Source organism: Ruditapes philippinarum, unplaced genomic scaffold (assembly GCF_026571515.1).
Source record: "Ruditapes philippinarum isolate M1 unplaced genomic scaffold, ASM2657151v2 ctg3702_1_1_1_1, whole genome shotgun sequence".
In the NCBI taxonomy this organism is placed as follows: domain Eukaryota; kingdom Metazoa; phylum Mollusca; class Bivalvia; order Venerida; family Veneridae; genus Ruditapes; species Ruditapes philippinarum.
Window position 1 is genome coordinate 116,891 of NW_026866835.1, and position 17,156 is coordinate 134,046.

At 33.6% G+C, this 17,156-nt stretch overlaps 1 protein-coding gene across 2 annotated transcripts; it reads left to right on the plus strand.

The window, feature by feature from the left end:
• The first annotated feature begins 1,765 nt into the window (after positions 1 to 1,765).
• Positions 1,766 to 16,687, plus strand: LOC132733840 (branched-chain-amino-acid aminotransferase-like). 2 transcript variants are annotated; one of them, XM_060720560.1, is made up of 11 exons: positions 1,766 to 1,900; positions 6,446 to 6,529; positions 7,824 to 8,024; positions 8,345 to 8,455; positions 9,191 to 9,319; positions 11,724 to 11,884; positions 12,091 to 12,233; positions 12,687 to 12,772; positions 14,274 to 14,342; positions 15,501 to 15,644; positions 16,322 to 16,687. In XM_060720560.1, the coding sequence occupies exons 1-11, from the start codon at positions 1,880 to 1,882 to the stop codon at positions 16,361 to 16,363; spliced, it is 1,191 nt and encodes a 396-aa protein (XP_060576543.1). In that variant the 5' UTR covers positions 1,766 to 1,879; the 3' UTR covers positions 16,364 to 16,687. The 2 variants fall into 2 exon arrangements, with proteins under 2 accessions (XP_060576543.1, XP_060576542.1); XM_060720559.1 differs by lacking the exon at positions 1,766 to 1,900 and adding an exon at positions 5,908 to 5,961.
• The last annotated feature ends 469 nt before the right edge of the window (positions 16,688 to 17,156 follow it).

Consider the following 17,156-nt stretch of genomic DNA (forward strand, 5'->3'; position numbering starts at 1 on the left):
AGGTTAGCTTTTAAAAAAGCTAGTAGCGACTCGCTTCGTAATTTTTTTCAAGGGGTGTGTTTAAATGTAAAAATGACAGTTCTGTAAGCTGAAGAGACTTCAGTGAACATCAAAATAAAAGTGAAGTCAACACTGGCCCGGTGCCCGATGGCCAGTGTATATAAGTTCAGGCCAGTGTAAATTTAAGAAAATTTTATTAATTATTTAGTAGAATAAATTCAAAACTGGAATTCGGGCCAGTAAATTCAAAATCTTAAACTCATTGACTGAAAGTGACATATAAAGTTCTCTCAGTTTAACCAAGATGAGTATGAGTATATATGAAGGTGTATGTAAACAGATAGAATGAAGAACCTATGTCTATGCACATTTACTATATGGCCTGTTGACCTTGACCACAAAATGTTAGATAGGCAGATTTCATAAAGATGTCTCTTTATACAAAATTAAGTTGTAATACATGTTTGTTATTTAGTATTGGAATGAGAGGCACAAGTCCTAAAGTAAACACAAGTTGTCAATCAATTCAGCCAGAAAAGCCGGGATCCTATTAAAAAATATAGGGATCCCGGAAATTGACCAGTCTAAGAAGATGTTTTTCAGATAAGCCGGGATCCTATTAAAACATATAGGGATCCCGGGAATTGACCAGTTCAAGAATATAGTTTTCAGAAAAGCCGGGATCGTATTAAAATGTAAATAGATCTCACGGATTGGCCAGTTCAAGTATATAGTTTTCAGAAAAGCTGGGATCGTTTTAAAACATATAGGGATCCCGGGATTTGACCAATTCAAGAAAATAGTCGATGATTTTTCCAATTAATTAGGCATATAATTATAAGTATTGTGATTTCCGCATTTTAAATTTGTTAATAAATAGCTCTAAATATATCTATATTCTAAGTTAAATTAATTTAACGTTCATTATATACAATAAAAAATTAACGTTTAATGGCCTTTCATTACGACAACAATCAACACAAATATAGTTCATTAGGTTTTTCCTTCATATCTTATACGATCCCGGATCCCGGGCGCGTCCCGGATCCCGGCCAGTAAATACATACACTAAATACCGGAAAGGATAAAATGACCGGAAAAAAGGAAAAATAAAAAATGCACAGAACCAGATGTACACTTATGTTAATTAACCAAACGAATACTTACTACAGAGAAAACAGGTGAAATCGCTAAATCAGAAGTCAGTGTAAATATGATTTATTGAAAAGAATTCATAAAGACAAACATTTTAATCATCTTTATATATCTTTGCGCTCAAAACAATACTTGCTGATTTTTAAAAATGGCGTGAAAATTGAAGGTTTTTTGACGCTATGTAAGATTAAATTTGATTGGCTAAATAATTTTGGATCCTAGCCCTGATAGATAAATTTTGTAGAAAGCTGGAAGCCAAGCTTCGATTAAATTTTTGGATAGCTTCGGAGTTTTAGGCTGTTTCTCAGTAAAATCCTACCGTAATACCGGCTCGCCGTGGCGAGCCGGCAAAAGCGATCGCGACCATGTCCAGATGGCATGGTGCGTACGTGATAAGTGCTTCTTTAAACCAAGTAAATTACCACTACTCCCAGCTAGGGTCTTAGTCCTGTCTACCCTTGTCTGATCATTTTCAAGAATTACTAGTAATCAACTATTCCTATTTTCCATTTTCGATTAGTTATCTTAAGTACATGGCTTTTAGATGTATATATAATTAGGTAGTTTATCAGATCACTATCCCATACGTAGTTTGTTGTCACGTAACATAATTTTTGTGTAACTTTTCGGCTCTTTCCGTCAATTTTCGGATTCGCATAACTCCGTGAAATACGGAAATACCCGATTTGTAATTGATGATGCAAGAGTAGTGCCCCCTTCAAATATGGCTGTAACTGGAATATTTGTAAATATTTCATTTTATTTTTTCCCCGCTCCATTGTCAAATGATTTGCATATTAAGTATATTAATGATATGATCATTTTATTATCCTTTTTTTAACTTGAATATGTTTTTTTTTATACTGGCGTCTTGAAATAGTACCTTTAAATTTAAAGAAATTATTTTTTTTATTTGTAGATTTTTTTGGATTTTTTTTTTGCCCTTGACCTGGAATTATTTTACGCATTCGATTAAATTTTCTATTACGGTAAATCACACTGTTATTAAGTTCATGAAAAGAAGAATCATAAGTATATGCTATTCTATGTTTCTTGTCAGTATCATCTAAAACATACCCAAACATACATTTTATATCCCATGTAGTCAAAATATATAATTAATAAATTATATTGATGTGCAAAAGCTAGATTCAGAGATATGTTTGTTCTGGGTTAGAATCTTGTGATATTGCCCATACACAAAATAGTATGTATGTAAGTTAAAGCTTAATGAGGGTCAACCGCCCTTTCGGGCACAAAATGCAGGGCCATCCTTAAAAAAATGTTTGTTTGCAGTAACCCGACCCAGAATTTTCAAGGTGGGTAGGTAGGTCGATTTTTTTTTTTTTTTTTTTTTTTTTTTTTTGAACTGTACTTCCAAATAAACATGGAATTTCAACATGATGGACAATATATGCTTTGTTTATCTGGTAACAATAAATAAATTGATAACTGAATTCTAATTTAATAAGACCTACATTTTATTTCTTCTATAAACCTTTAAAAGAACGAAAACAAAGCACAAGGCATAATTTTCTGATTCAAAAAAAAAAAAAATTATCCTGACCATGAAAAAAAAATTTGAGTAGGGGCAAATTTTGTGAGTCGGTCGCGTTACTGCAAACGAACATTTTTTTATGGATGGCCCAGCTTGCGCTGTCGAGTACGGACCCCGGACATGTCACCAGTCATGTCCTTAAAGAGTTAATTTTGAAGCACAAAATGGTGATAATTTACCTCCATGCAATTTCCACGGAGTATTAGCCAAAGATATGAATTTTGAGCCGAAAAGTAGGTCACTGTACGGCGGTCAATGAGAGCCTAAATGTACAGTAACCTGTGACAATATAGGAAAGGTGTTTAGCCCTGAAAAGGGCTGTTGGTGCCAGCTATAGGCCTGCCTTACAAGCCGTCTATCTGTACTAGGGGCTCACGCACCCTAGTACACCATCCTCGTCGTCTCAGCCTACTTTGTAGGGCCACTCCCCTCGGCATTACTGCCATTAGTCAGGACACCGGCAGCTAACTTAACGAAGCAGCCGCCTTAAACGATTATAACTCGAACTTCCATCATCTGCTAATGCCCTGTGCCTTCTCAGCGACGTGCACGCTCCGAGGGGATGTGAGAAGATACACAAAATAGCACAATATCTTGTTGCTAAATAGTCCAACTAGTTGGACTACACACCAGGAAAGGGGCGTCCGTGGCCGAGTGGTTAAGGTCGTTGACTTCTAACCACTTGCCCCTCAACGCTGTGGGTTCGAAGCCCGACAAAAACTTGGATTCTCAGGGCTCTCAATTGACACGGGGATCCGGGTTTTGACTCGTGAAAATCTGCAAATGCACAAATTTGACACGTGATAAAATCTGCACAAGAGTCAATTTGCCACGTGGGATTTTCAGCTATGCAATAATAATTACCTTAAATCTACTCCTAATTACCTATCAAATCCTACATATGTTCAAATCACACTCAAAAAAATGTCACCGTGTGTAATACACAGCATTGTTTATAGCCTGTGCACTGAAGCGTGACATCAGTGGATGCAATTTGACAGCGCTAAAAATAATGTAGCTCTACACAACTGATAAGAATTACATACTTGAGGTGTCAATTATTGATTGCTGATACGTCTTTGATTTACTTGGAGTGCCTGTACATTTGTTATTTCCATTAAATATTCCTAGTGCATTTTGGTATTTAAAATTAATATGATATATAGCATACCAGTAAAGATATTTTTTATATTTTAAACTTTTAATCAGAAAAGCTGCTGCTTAATTTATTCTTTCACAGTAAGATGCAATTCATTTTTTTTGTTTTTTGTTGTCTGTCTTTTTTTGGGGGGGAATATACATTATAACTAGGCATTTTTTCAATGTTAAACATTATCAATTTCGACTTGAGAATCTACACAAAATGACCTCCAATACAGTAATTTTTGTAACAGAAAAATGATTCATGTAGTCAAATGACACTAGAAAAAAATTATTTGACTCATGAAAATTTTGAATGTAGGACAAAACCCCACCAGTTAAAACCCCACCACTCAAAATTTTATAGAGTGGACAAAACCCCACCACTAAATCTTATAGAGTGGACAAAACCCCACCACTTAATTTTACACAGTGGACAAAACCCCACCACTTCAGTTTTATAGAGTGGACAAAACTTTCTTGTAAACATGTTAAAAAACTAACAATTGTGCATCAGCAAAACTCAAAAGAATGTGTGAACAACTCATCAATAAGGAGAAGACCGTACCCGAGTTTCTATAGGCTATCAGCCACAGTATCCACTTAAACTAAGTACAATGAAGTACAATGAAGGAAAATTGACTGAACTGAATAAATTAAAAAATGTGCTATAAAAATGTGCTATTTTTTAATCATTAATTGATGAAAATGTGCTTCATTCTTGATTAATAGTAAGTAGTTTATCTTCTATATAAATAAATTGAAGAAATGAATTTGAAGAAACTAAAAATAATGGATAATTCAAGGTCATAAATGTGGCACAGTCTCAAATAAATGACTGCTCTTTGATGTTGATTTAACAGTTTGTAAATTATTTGTATAATCTCTTAAAATTGAAATTAAAAAATAAAATGTGAAGATGTGTACTGTATATTATATATATTTTAATTCATCAAATCTTGCCCAATAATTGGTAAGTGGTGGGGTTTTGTCCACTCTGTAAAATTTAGTGGTGGGGTTTTGTCCACTCTATAAAATTTAGTGTTGGGGTTTTGTCCACTCTATAAAATTTTGAGTGGTGGGGTTTTAACTGGTGGGGTTTTGTCCGTCTTCCGAAAATTTTGGCCAAAGAGTCTTTGACTCGTGAAATTCTGACCCTACTGAGAGCCCTGATTCTTTCATGTAAAGAAACTATATAGCTAGCTTACGGAACGTCAGTGGTTCTACTCAGGTGCCCGTTCATGCCTAAAATAATGCACGGAGGGGCACCTGAGGTCTTCCTCCACCAGTAAAGCTGGAACATCGCGATATGACCTATACTGTGTCGATGTGATGTAAAACCCAAAAACGAACAAACACACCAGGATCTTTCTATTTGATTTTAAAGACCCTGATTTATCAAGACATGAGTTAACTTAATCACTTAATTCCTTCTGAGGGTAAAATCTATGTGGTTGGCTCTGTCTTGGATCAGAAAGGGCTAAGCTACAGCAAAGGGTATGTTGAACAACTAAGTTGCTTAAAGTTTATGAACTTTGTCAATTTGAACTTCAGAGTGAAAAATGAGTGTGCCAAGTCCTATTACTTTCCACATACAGATGTCTACATAACACACAGTGCTTGTCAATGAAATTTAATCCTCCACTCTGTGCAGCCAGCATCATGGCTAAAACTTGATTGGTTATGTACAGTTAAAGCTGATAACTGACTGCAATTATCTCATTTAGTGACATGATTATAAACAGTGCCATTGTACATGTACATTGAAATGTACCCTAGTCCAACTGATTGTACTGTGCAACGAGATATTGTGCTATTTTGTGTCTGGGCAATATATTGCCTCTAAGTAGAAGCAAGATTCTGACCAAGAACAAAAATATCACAGAATCTAGCTTTGGCACATCAGTATATTTTTTTCTAAAATGTACCCTTGTAATTTTCCAATTAATGTAAAAATTGTATGGCAATTAACTGAGCATAATTTACACAACCATCTGCTACTCTTTAATCAGATGATTTAAAAGTATACATCCTGAATTAGTCTTACTGTATTTGACTGTAGGTAGTACATGCAAAGTCACATCAATGGTGTAAATTTACAACCAACAGTAAGTAAATGGCTAAATATATGTGTATATTAAATATATATACATCTATAAAGCTATAAAGTTGGCACCATCTTTTATGTCCATTGCATAGCAGTTGCATAGACACAGATTAATGGTTGGCAAATTCATCAACCTGACTAAGGTTCAGATCTCCTTATTTCTTACATGTAGATCTGATTGCCACTGTATATGTTTCGCCTTCATTGTGACGAAAGAAAGTTTAATTAATCTAATTAGTGGTTGGTAATTTTTTATTGTATCAAAATGGATTTAAATTAATTGCGAATATCTTAAACTTGTTTGAAAACATAATTTAATTTTTTGCCTTATTTGATTGAATACAGCAATTACTGATCAGCATTTAAGCTGGTCAGATTGCTGAGTTGTGCAGGCTTTCCTATCTGGCTCTATACTGGTGGCAAAAGCATTGAAGTTTCAGTTGCAACATTGTAAGAGTTTAAATTGAATCAATTTTTCATTTCAGAATGTGTCTCGGTGTTTTTTGGGTCAGTGTGTGCAAAGACAAATCTTCCGGTGTTATGCTTCAAGTACAGTACCCTCCTTCAAGGTAATTATCAACATGAAATAAGCTTAAAAGTGGCCAGTGTTATCTTTAATTACATATCCATGTTATTCTGTCTATCAATAACTTATACCTGGTCTTACATATATATTCAGTCAACTTCATCACTTTTTTGAAGAAAATTGGGTAAATCTTAATCCTGTTTGCATTGCAATGTTAATTATAATATGAACATGCTTTTTAGGTATTCTTAAGAAATGAACTGTAAGTTAGTAACTGTTCATAACTATCCAACTTCCAAGACCCATAACTCTTATAGTAGAGTGTCTCTGAATTATATCCCCTTTTTGATACAAATGTAGATTTGCAAGGTCTTCCTTTTTAAACACTGGTGTATTAACAGTTTAACTTGAAAATTGAAACATGTTTTTGGTTTGATGACAGTGACAGTCTGTAGGTCCCTGATCAGGATGATGTTTTATTCTTATTTGTTAACTTCAGCATGAGTCTTGTTTTGTTGACCAGCTTTGAGATTAATCCAACACCAAAATTTGTCAGACGTCAGATCTTGATATACCTACATGTAATATTGGTTTGGAGTATAAAGTTTGAACAAAGTTTTCAATTACATGTATTCTGGTTCAGTTTCATGTATATGACAGACTTTAACCTTAGTATACATTGTAAATATAAGATACATGTATTAAATTTATATATGGCTAATTATTCAATTGCATTTTAAATACCCAAAATATTTAACATTTATATTGAAGTTGCAAGATCTTTTTCAGATACCGGTACTATTGACATTAATTTGAACATAAATTGATAGATGGGTATTTAATTTGCGTGATAGTGGTAGTAAGAATTGAATTACATACAGTATATTTTCGCATACCGGTACTTTGACCAGACAACCTCACAACGAGAGAATTATTTTTTGTTCATGTATAACAAAACCAGAAAATAGGCTTTTGACAAATTCATTTTTCCATAACTATAAATTTAGTTAATAATGCTTCTTTTTAAGCGAACTTCAAACAATTGTTATATAAACACTTCCTTTTACTAAATGAGCCGCGCCATGACAAAACCAACATAATGGGTTTGTGACCAGCATGGATCCAGACCAGCCTGCGCATCCACGCAGTCTGATCAGGATCCATGCTATTCGCTATCAGTTTCTCTACTTGTAATAGGGTTTGTAAGCGAACAGCATGGATCCTGATCAGACTGCACGGATACGCCAGCTGGTCTGGATCCATGCTGGTCGCAAACCCATTATGTTGGTTTTGTCATGACGCGGCTCAAATGTTACATGATAACATGTGTATTTCAGGCAAAAGATGTTGAAATTAAACGAACCAAATCACCAGCACCTAAGCCAGATGTTAGCAAGTTGAAGTTTGGGCATCATTTCTCTGATCATATGTTAGAAATTGATTGGACCAGCGAAAATGGCTGGGGACAGCCAGTCATATGTCCGATGCATAATTTTCAAATACATCCTGGGGCCAAATGTTTACACTATGCAACTGAGGTAACTATAAAAAACATTTGTTAAACACGGCACATATCATTACCACATGTATTATTTTCCCATAGCAATTTACAACCCATAACGAATGATTTTACTGTTGCAGCCATTAATTAATGGTGGCACTGGTAAATTCAGTAAAATAATCAACCCTTCTTGTTAACCATAAAACATTTTCATGAGCAATTTGCATTATGTAACGTTGAATTTAGAATAATGCATATGAAAAGTTGAAAACCAAACAAATCACATGTGTCAGTTTTATTGTTGAAGAAAGAAAGAAATCATTGTGCCAAGTGTTAAACGGAAAGAAATATTTTCAGTTATTTGAAGGTATGAAGGCGTACCGTGGTGACGACGACAAAATCCGATTGTTCAGACCAATGGAGAATATGAAGAGAATGTTATCAACATCGGAAAGGGCATGTCTTCCAGTGAGTATGCAGCGTTTTGAATGTTAAGGTAGTCTTACTCACAGTTATGCTCTCCAGCCAAAAAAAATTCTAACATTGACCAATATCGTAGCAGATTGATTATTTCCTAAACATTATTTTTTCAGCGTCTTGAGCATAAGATTATATACAATCACTCATGCTTTATCCCTATGTACAAATTTCGGGTATCAACAGTTAAAAATTATTGTATACCAAAGATAGTGAGAAATAACATTCTGGAAATGACCGAGTTATTACAATATTGGCCGATGTTAGAATTTGTTTGACTGAAAAGCATTGAAGTAAGACTATCCTTAATTGTAGATAAAAAAGAGTGTTAACTTGTTTGAAATGAGTGATATGAATTATACCTCACCGAGAATTGAACGTTTTGCATCTGTGTAAAAATTAAGATATTATAGACAAAATCCATACAAATGAAAAAGTTTGGTAGGGCTGTCCTTCTCATTCAACTGCACCATCATTAGCAACTTTTATACACATAATTACTTTATTGCATGCAACTTGAACTTAATATCTTAGTACTAGCGAGTATCCTCTTGAAAACTTTGCACGAGGGGCCCTTCCTTTAAATTATGAAAAAACAAAGAGTTTTTGCAAAATAGGAGGAAACAATTTAGACAGATGTATATACAACATGTAGCTTTATACACTTTAAGATTCTTATTTATTAAAATAAAGTTGTGTGACATTGTTGTTTGTTGTATATTGTAGCTGTTTGATGGTAGAGAACTTGTTTCTCTTATAAAGAAACTGATATCAATAGACGCTGACTGGGTTCCTAAAGCAACAAAAGACCAACCAAGTTCTCTCTATATACGACCAACACTTATAGGCACTGAGGTATAGTATGAACTAACAATGTCATTAATGAATACGTTATGCAGAATGTTTATCCTTTTTTTACTCATGAAACTTTATATAAAAGCTCATTAAGCCTTTCAATATCGGAATTGGAGTGGTCCAGCTTTTAATTTGGATCTGTACATTGTTGTTACTTTAAGGGGATTCAATATCAAAATATATCTGTTTCTTGTATTCTCGGGGTTTCTTGTATTCTCGTGGAATAATTAAAACAGATGGAAGCGATGTCGATATCCGAAAACATGTCTATTTAGCAGAGCATTTTCATCTCCATTAAAAAAACAAAAGAAATGCGACAAAAGTAGATATAAAACCAAAATAACAGTGGAAATAATCATAAAATCCAGAGAATAAACATTAAATTTATCAATTTTCACCCCAAAATCATCAATTTTCTAGTTTTTGCCATGTAGCAGAAACCTGTAGCGGGTCTCTGACGCAAGACGCTTCAAATGACGGTCTCACACAACTATTTATACATTACAGCTCAAAATATTTGTTCCACAAATAGATAGTATAAAAAAAGATATGAACTCCAATTAAAAACCAATAATGAAACATTGTTTATCCTAAACACATTTCATTTTTGACAACTGCAATGGAAAACAGTAGTTTTCATTGTTTAATGCTCATATAACTAATAAGTAACTAATAAATAAACGTAAACTTAATATATATCAGAGAGATTATGTAAATAACAACACTAAATTGAGTTTAAACTATTTTTGGAACAATCAAAATCATTTGGTACCAAAGAGGCGTCAATATGATCCTAAAAGTTTGATATGGCCTGCCAAGCTGTTATTAAAACACAAAAAATTACAGATTTAAGCCATTTAACACTTAATTAGGAGTGGCACTAATGAATTGAACTGGTATGTAGAATAAAATCATCACATAGCTACCCGCCTTAACAGCCAATCAAATTCCACGAGAATACGAGAAAGCACCTGCTTCACATAGAAGGTGAAAGTCAGTATATACAAGCAGAAATATCTTTTGTTTTGCTAACAGCTACGATCTTTCTTTCTTTATATTTTGTTAATAAGGTACATTGTATTTCTCTGTGTATCTGGCTAAAAATACTGTAACAGAATGTTTTCTAAATATTATGCAACCAAGTTAAGTCCTTAAAGGTCCTTGAAGTTCACAAATTTGAAATTTTACCAAAATCAAGAGGCTGAGGCCTCTTCCCAATATAGTGAGAAACATCACTGAGTGTCTGGTCAGACAATATGGGACTGTATATTGGCCTTTAATTATTTACTGTTGGCATGGGCAACTCATTAAATCACGAAACATTCAAGGAGTTTAAAAAAAGAAATTGGATGAAAGGAAGGGATTGGTTTATATTCACATGAAGTCATACTGTTTAGGCAATATGGTAGTTTTACTAGTGAATGAAGGCACGTGTGTATCATATCAGGAATATATAATCGTCTTTCAGACCTGTAAAGGAGAGACACTCTCCTCTGAATAAAGGATTCAATACTCCTTGGGAGATTTATGCCAGGCTTTATGGCTAAAGTAACTCACATTTTTTCCCTCAGCCTCTTTCTCATTGCTTGTCACTATGTACACTAGAATGTGATTTTTCCTATGGGTTGTGTTTGCTAGATTAACATTCCATGAAGAATAATTCAATGCCACCCACACTGTGGTGGTGGTGTTGGTAGTTTACCCTCCAGGTCACGGCAGTTAGCCACATTGTATTAACCAAAGCACAATTCAGCCATGGCATAGTTTCTGGGCAGGCTGTCAAAATAGTTTACCAGTATTAGTTGCCTTCACTTTTGCAAGGAAGTGATAACTGTCTTCTGTACATGCCAGAAAAGAGGTACAGTGCAAATAGCTGTAGAAAGGATTTCATGTTCAATCACAACAAAAGTGACCTGCACTGTCCGGGAACCGAACCTAGGTTGCCCAATTTATAGTCTAGTCTAATGCTCTAACTATTGTGATAACTGGACTGTCCATACACACTGTTTGATCAGACCCTATATTCAGAATTTCTGCTTATTTGTAAATGGTATACAGCCATTTGTTATGAAATACTTTATAAAATTTTAGCAACTGTAAAGTTTCGTTGTTTCAATATTATTATGGTCAATTAGCAATGATATTGTTCATGCGCTGTTCGCTATTGAGGCAAGTAACTAACCTATTTCTATTATACAATTATACAAGCATTTTGGAGCATTCTTTTTTAAAACTCAAACTCAAAAATAGTTCTTGCACCAGATATATAGCTTTATACACTGAATATTTTCATGCCTTGAAAATAATGGACCACATTGCGTCAGAAAGGAAAGGATAAGACAATTATATTATATTCTTTATCATAAATATCAACTCATTTTTATGTGCTTTTTTTTGTTTACAGCCAACTTTAGGTGTTATACGTTCAAATGAAGCCAAATTGTTTGTATTAGTTGGACCAGTAGGACCTTACTACCCTACAGGAATGGCACCAGTGAAGCTTCTTGCTGATCCCCAGTTTGTTAGGGCATGGCCAGGAGGATCTGGGGGATTTAAGATGGGTTGGTGAGTTTAGGCGCCCCCTTCTATATTGTCTTGTTTTCTGTTTCATATTAAGTTAATGGATTAGCATTTTTTTTATTGCATTATTTGTATCATACTGAGTTATTAAGCAAACATTAAAGTTTAAAATGTACAAACAACGAACTTGAAACAAGGTAATATTTTGTTAGGTAGACTTTGAATTCATGATACTGATTTTATTTATACAGTAACTATGCCCCAACATTGGCTATACAAAAGGAAGCTGAGAAGCATGGCTGCCAACAGGTGCTCTGGTTATTTGGGGATGATCATCAGTTAACAGAGGTCGGAGCCATGAACTTGTTTACTTTCTGGGTGAACGAACAAGGAGGTAATATTTCCATTAGAAAATATCCCACCAATATCTTCATTTATTGCCTAAATTTGCAGTTGATATTGATATATTTACATTATATATTGATAAAATTTAAAGTCTGCTATCTGAGCTCATTGGAGAGAGAGCAATGGATTTGTAATCAAGGGGTTGCTTGTTCGGTTCACGGTGAGGCGATGTTTCTCTGTGACAATTCATCCCGGACATTGAGTCTAATGGTCATTTATCTCTCAACACTGATTCAGTAGTCATGTGGGATAAGAAGTCTGTCCCTTGCAAGGAAAATTGATAATTAGTGGTAAGTTATCCAGGCAAGCCAGGTACAGTGTAGGTAGACACACTGTCAAGATATGAAAAATCATTGACAAACAATGAAAGAAATTGTGACAAAATTTTTGCTGTATTTAATTTGATGTTACTATTTATAGACCAAACATTTACCATTTGTAGAGAAAGAGCTTGTGACAGCACCGTTAAATGGTCTTGTGTTACCAGGTATAACCAGGAAAAGTCTGCTAGACCTGGGACGTAAATGGGTAAATATATTTTCTCTTACTTATAATAGGGATGGCAACGAAAACCAATATCAATACTTGAGTACTCGGTCATTTTTCCGATCAAGAACTCGATAAGTCATTACTCGAGTTTTATCTTACAATATCAACAATGTCTGCGAGCTACTTTTGTTTTCTATTTAAAATTATAGAATTCTTAACTATAAATAGGACTGCAAGGGAGTTAACTTAGAATTAACCAAAACACAAATTAATGAAAATTAAATAAACAACATTTAAACCTTAAAAACAAGTTTCGGCTACAAACTGTTACACAATTAAAGGTAATTAAATATCATAAGAGGCCACATGACATAAACAACATAGGTGTTCAATCCCATGCATGTGTCAGATGGCTGATTGCCTGGTTAAATTTACGATATCATTTTTGCACCTCTGCAAGGATGTTTTGATTGCATTTAACAGGTATTTATGAAGATACATGTACATCTCAGAATTTCTGAACTCATTGGATACACTTTATCTTTCTAACTCGCAAAAAATAGAAATTATATATTTTTACGAGTAATAGCATATCAATTTGTTAATCGATATTCGGACGTCCATTGAGTACTTGGGTAATCGGTTACTCGTTGCCATCCCCAATTTATATAAAGGAAAACCATTGCTGAATAGCAAACTTCATACAGTGTCCCTACTGTATGGTGTTTCTTGTGCTGGTATTTATTATAGTAATTCTGTAATTGATTGTTTACGGCAGGTAAATGTAATTTAATTGTGATAATTCCATTATGTTTGTTCGACTAACTGACAGATGAAACTTTTCGCTCTTGTAAGATGTGTGAGTTACATACTATTAACCTCGTGTAATGTGTAATTTGTTATTTATCTCATATTTAAATGTATTGTGTATTGAGTGAATAATAAAAATCTTGAAATCTTGAACCTTAAAGCTAAGTTTATTTAGCATAGAGCACAGCAACAGAAATATGAAACACTATTATTACACATTAAAGGCCCATTATGCACCAGAAATGCTTTTATTTTTATTTCTCAAACGCTCTATTTTTATTGGCCTGTTTTTGTTTCCTAACAGTTACTTATTGGCCAAATTCCTTGAGCCAACATTTGCTTCTGTTGCCTTTTGTCAACCAGTACAATTAAAGCGATTTAGTATTTTGTATGAAAGTCAAGCTTCTTGTTTACAGTTTGCTACTTTTATGTCAAATTCAGTACTAATTTCTTCATTTGATAAGCATTTAAGATGGTCATAAACATTATTAATATGTTATAAAACTATATATGCCCCTTCTTATGGAGGAAAAGTTTACTTGTTTCCGGAGCATAATGTGCCTTTAAAAGTTGAATGGCACGATTTCTAATAGCACTTCTTAGTATCTCTCCATATTTTGTGAAAACTTTGTTACATGTTTAATATTAGTTAGCAAGTTGTCTACTATAAGTATTCATACACAACATATATGTTTTAAGTTATTGTAAATGTTGTGTTGTTTTTTCACAGGGAGAATTCAAAGTAACTGAGAGAGATTACACCATGAAAGAAGTTACAAAAGCTTTAAGAGAAAATAGGGTAAATTGATATCATACATTGATATTTTATAAACCTTTAGTTTTGATATTTCAGTTTTTAGCTCGATTATTCGAAGAATAGATAGAGCAGTTGTCCTGACCAAGATGTCGACATCACACTTTGATACGGTTTTTGCATGCAAGTTGGTATCTCCAAAAATATTGATGGGTTGCAACTTTACACACTTACTTGAGAGCATGATAGGAGGTCACTGACCAAGGCCCATTACTCTAACTTGATTTTTACAGAATTATGGCTTTTTTAGAACTTAGAAAATTCTACTTTATCCATCCAGGCTATTATTGTACGATCAGCGACCGATAATAGTCAAGCACACTATACTACAAATAGCTCTTGTATTCGACAAGGACTCAGTTTACCTTCTTAAAGGATACAAAACTGTATTTAGGTCTCTGCGATAGGAAGAATACTGTAAAAAAGTTAAATTACACCAATTTTGTAATATTTTTACTTGAGTCCTGAAAAGCAGATTTTATGTCTTTATCAAATTACTTTGGTCCTCATCTTTTCATATATAGTAAACTCCACTAGGAGCTAGCCATTTATAAGATAGTATTCCAAGCAGATAAAAACTTTAATTTTAGTTATGATATACCAATAGTTCCATTTTAAATGTCTCTCCTTCATACATTTCCAAACATTTTTCTTTAAACATTTCCAACCAGGCTTCTGTCAAAAAAGGAATGGAATGTATTCTTTAGCTAATTCATTACAACTTCAAAATATGTAAACATAAAGAAATATTTTAGTAAATGAAAGGGTGATAGTTATTTTTTTCTTAATGTTCAATAGGAGTTTATTGTTTGCCAATATATCATTATTGACAAGGAAAATGTGCTGAATGCCTGTGAGAGAGACTGTAGGTGTTAAAGGCATATGTTAACTTCTTACTGTATAACTGGTTAAAATAGTGACGTGGAAATACTGGCGAATTTCGTGAATTAACGAAAATCACTAAAAATTTCCTGTAGCATAACTATCAACCAACCTGCATTCAATTCTTCCCTTGCATGATTCACTAACCTAATGCGAAATGTCTGGAAGTTTAAATTTGCATACTTTTTGACACATGGAAATATCCACTTATACAGTATATTACTGAATATATAATACAAATTTATTTTATTTACTGTTTAGTTACTAGAGATGTTTGGAGCAGGTACAGCATGTGTAGTCAGTCCTATAGAGGGTATCTCATATCAGGGAGAAATGCTTAAAATTCCCACCATGTCAAATCCACAAATTACAAACCGGTGTATGAAAGAGTTACTGGACATACAAGTAAGTGACAGCAAATATTTTGTTGTATGAGTTATACAGATATACCTTTACATGAAATGTTTTTATTGTGGTTACTGCTGGTATTGGTTAATTGTAACAGCACAGCTAATTGTTTCCAATTGCCAGTTATAAATTATAATTACATGTATATAGTTATGGTGTGTACCTCTAAACCTAGATGTCACAGGTTTAAGCCCCGCTTGAGTCAACAACCATGTTTCCTTGTATGACACAAATACTGGTTAGTTTCAAGAAGCTGATTTGAGAGTTGTTTTAAAATGATTCATGCTTTCTTTGTAATCAAGCCAAAAAATATGTTTACATTAAATGTAAAGTATCTTGTTTTATTTGTATGTTGCATTACCACATCTAAATTAATATTAATTAAGGATGACTTTCTAATAGGGTTTGTATAAAAACTGTTCAAATAATGAATGATTCAATAAAAATAAAACCACTTGCCCCTCACCGCTGTGGGTGCTTTCATGTGAGGAAGCTATCCAGCTAGCTGACGGAAATCAGGTGCCTGAAGAAAAAAAAAGCTGGAAAGTTGCCAAATGACCTATACTGTCGGTGTGACGTAAAACTTAAGTAAAAAAAAATCGTATTTATATATATATCTATTCATATATACATGTATTTGCATTTTCAAGCATGAATATTTTCTATGATTTCAGTATGGTCGCACACAGAGTGACTGGGTAGAATATTTAGACTGATGTTTCCATGCCAACAAAGCAACCATACCATACACCAATTAAATTTTGAGACAGCATTGAATTATGACCAGGCTTCAAGGTTGTACAGCTTTTCCTTGAGCTCAAACTCTTAAACTAAGAATTTTTATTGGTCAGTTGTTAATTTTCCAATGATCTGAGTTTGAGCCGAGAAAATTTCTTCTTTGAACACTGGTCTTCTGCACAATCATCATATCAAGATGTGAATTTAAGTAGAGTTATGACCCTTTAGAAATCATATTTAACTCAAATTGACAGATGCTATGGTATAATTTAAGCTTGGAAATTATTTTTATTATTAATCTTATTATATTTGTTTAGTTCAGTGTAAGATCGGAATATATTTCACCGAGTGAGCACCAAAAGGTATATTTCACGAGTGGCGCAGCCACGAGTGAAATATGAACTTTTGGTGTTCACAAGGTGAAATATATTTTGATCTTACACTAAAGTAAACAAATTTTCTTTTTATTATATGCAAAGAAACGTTTTAAAAATACATTAAACCTAATACTGAATGAAAAACGCGCCAAATAATAATACAACGTGACGTCATTTACGACGTCACGTCATTAAGTTGGTACCCAGTTCTGTGCATGCTGGTATTTCACTGAAACAACGTAAGGGGCTTAAATTCAAAACAGTGAAATTATCAAAGTGGTAATTTCACTGTTTCAAACAGTGAAATTACCAGTTTTATATCACTGATATATTTCTATAAACCACCGAAAAGCATGTAATAAAATATGAATGTTCAAAAACTAACCATTAATCA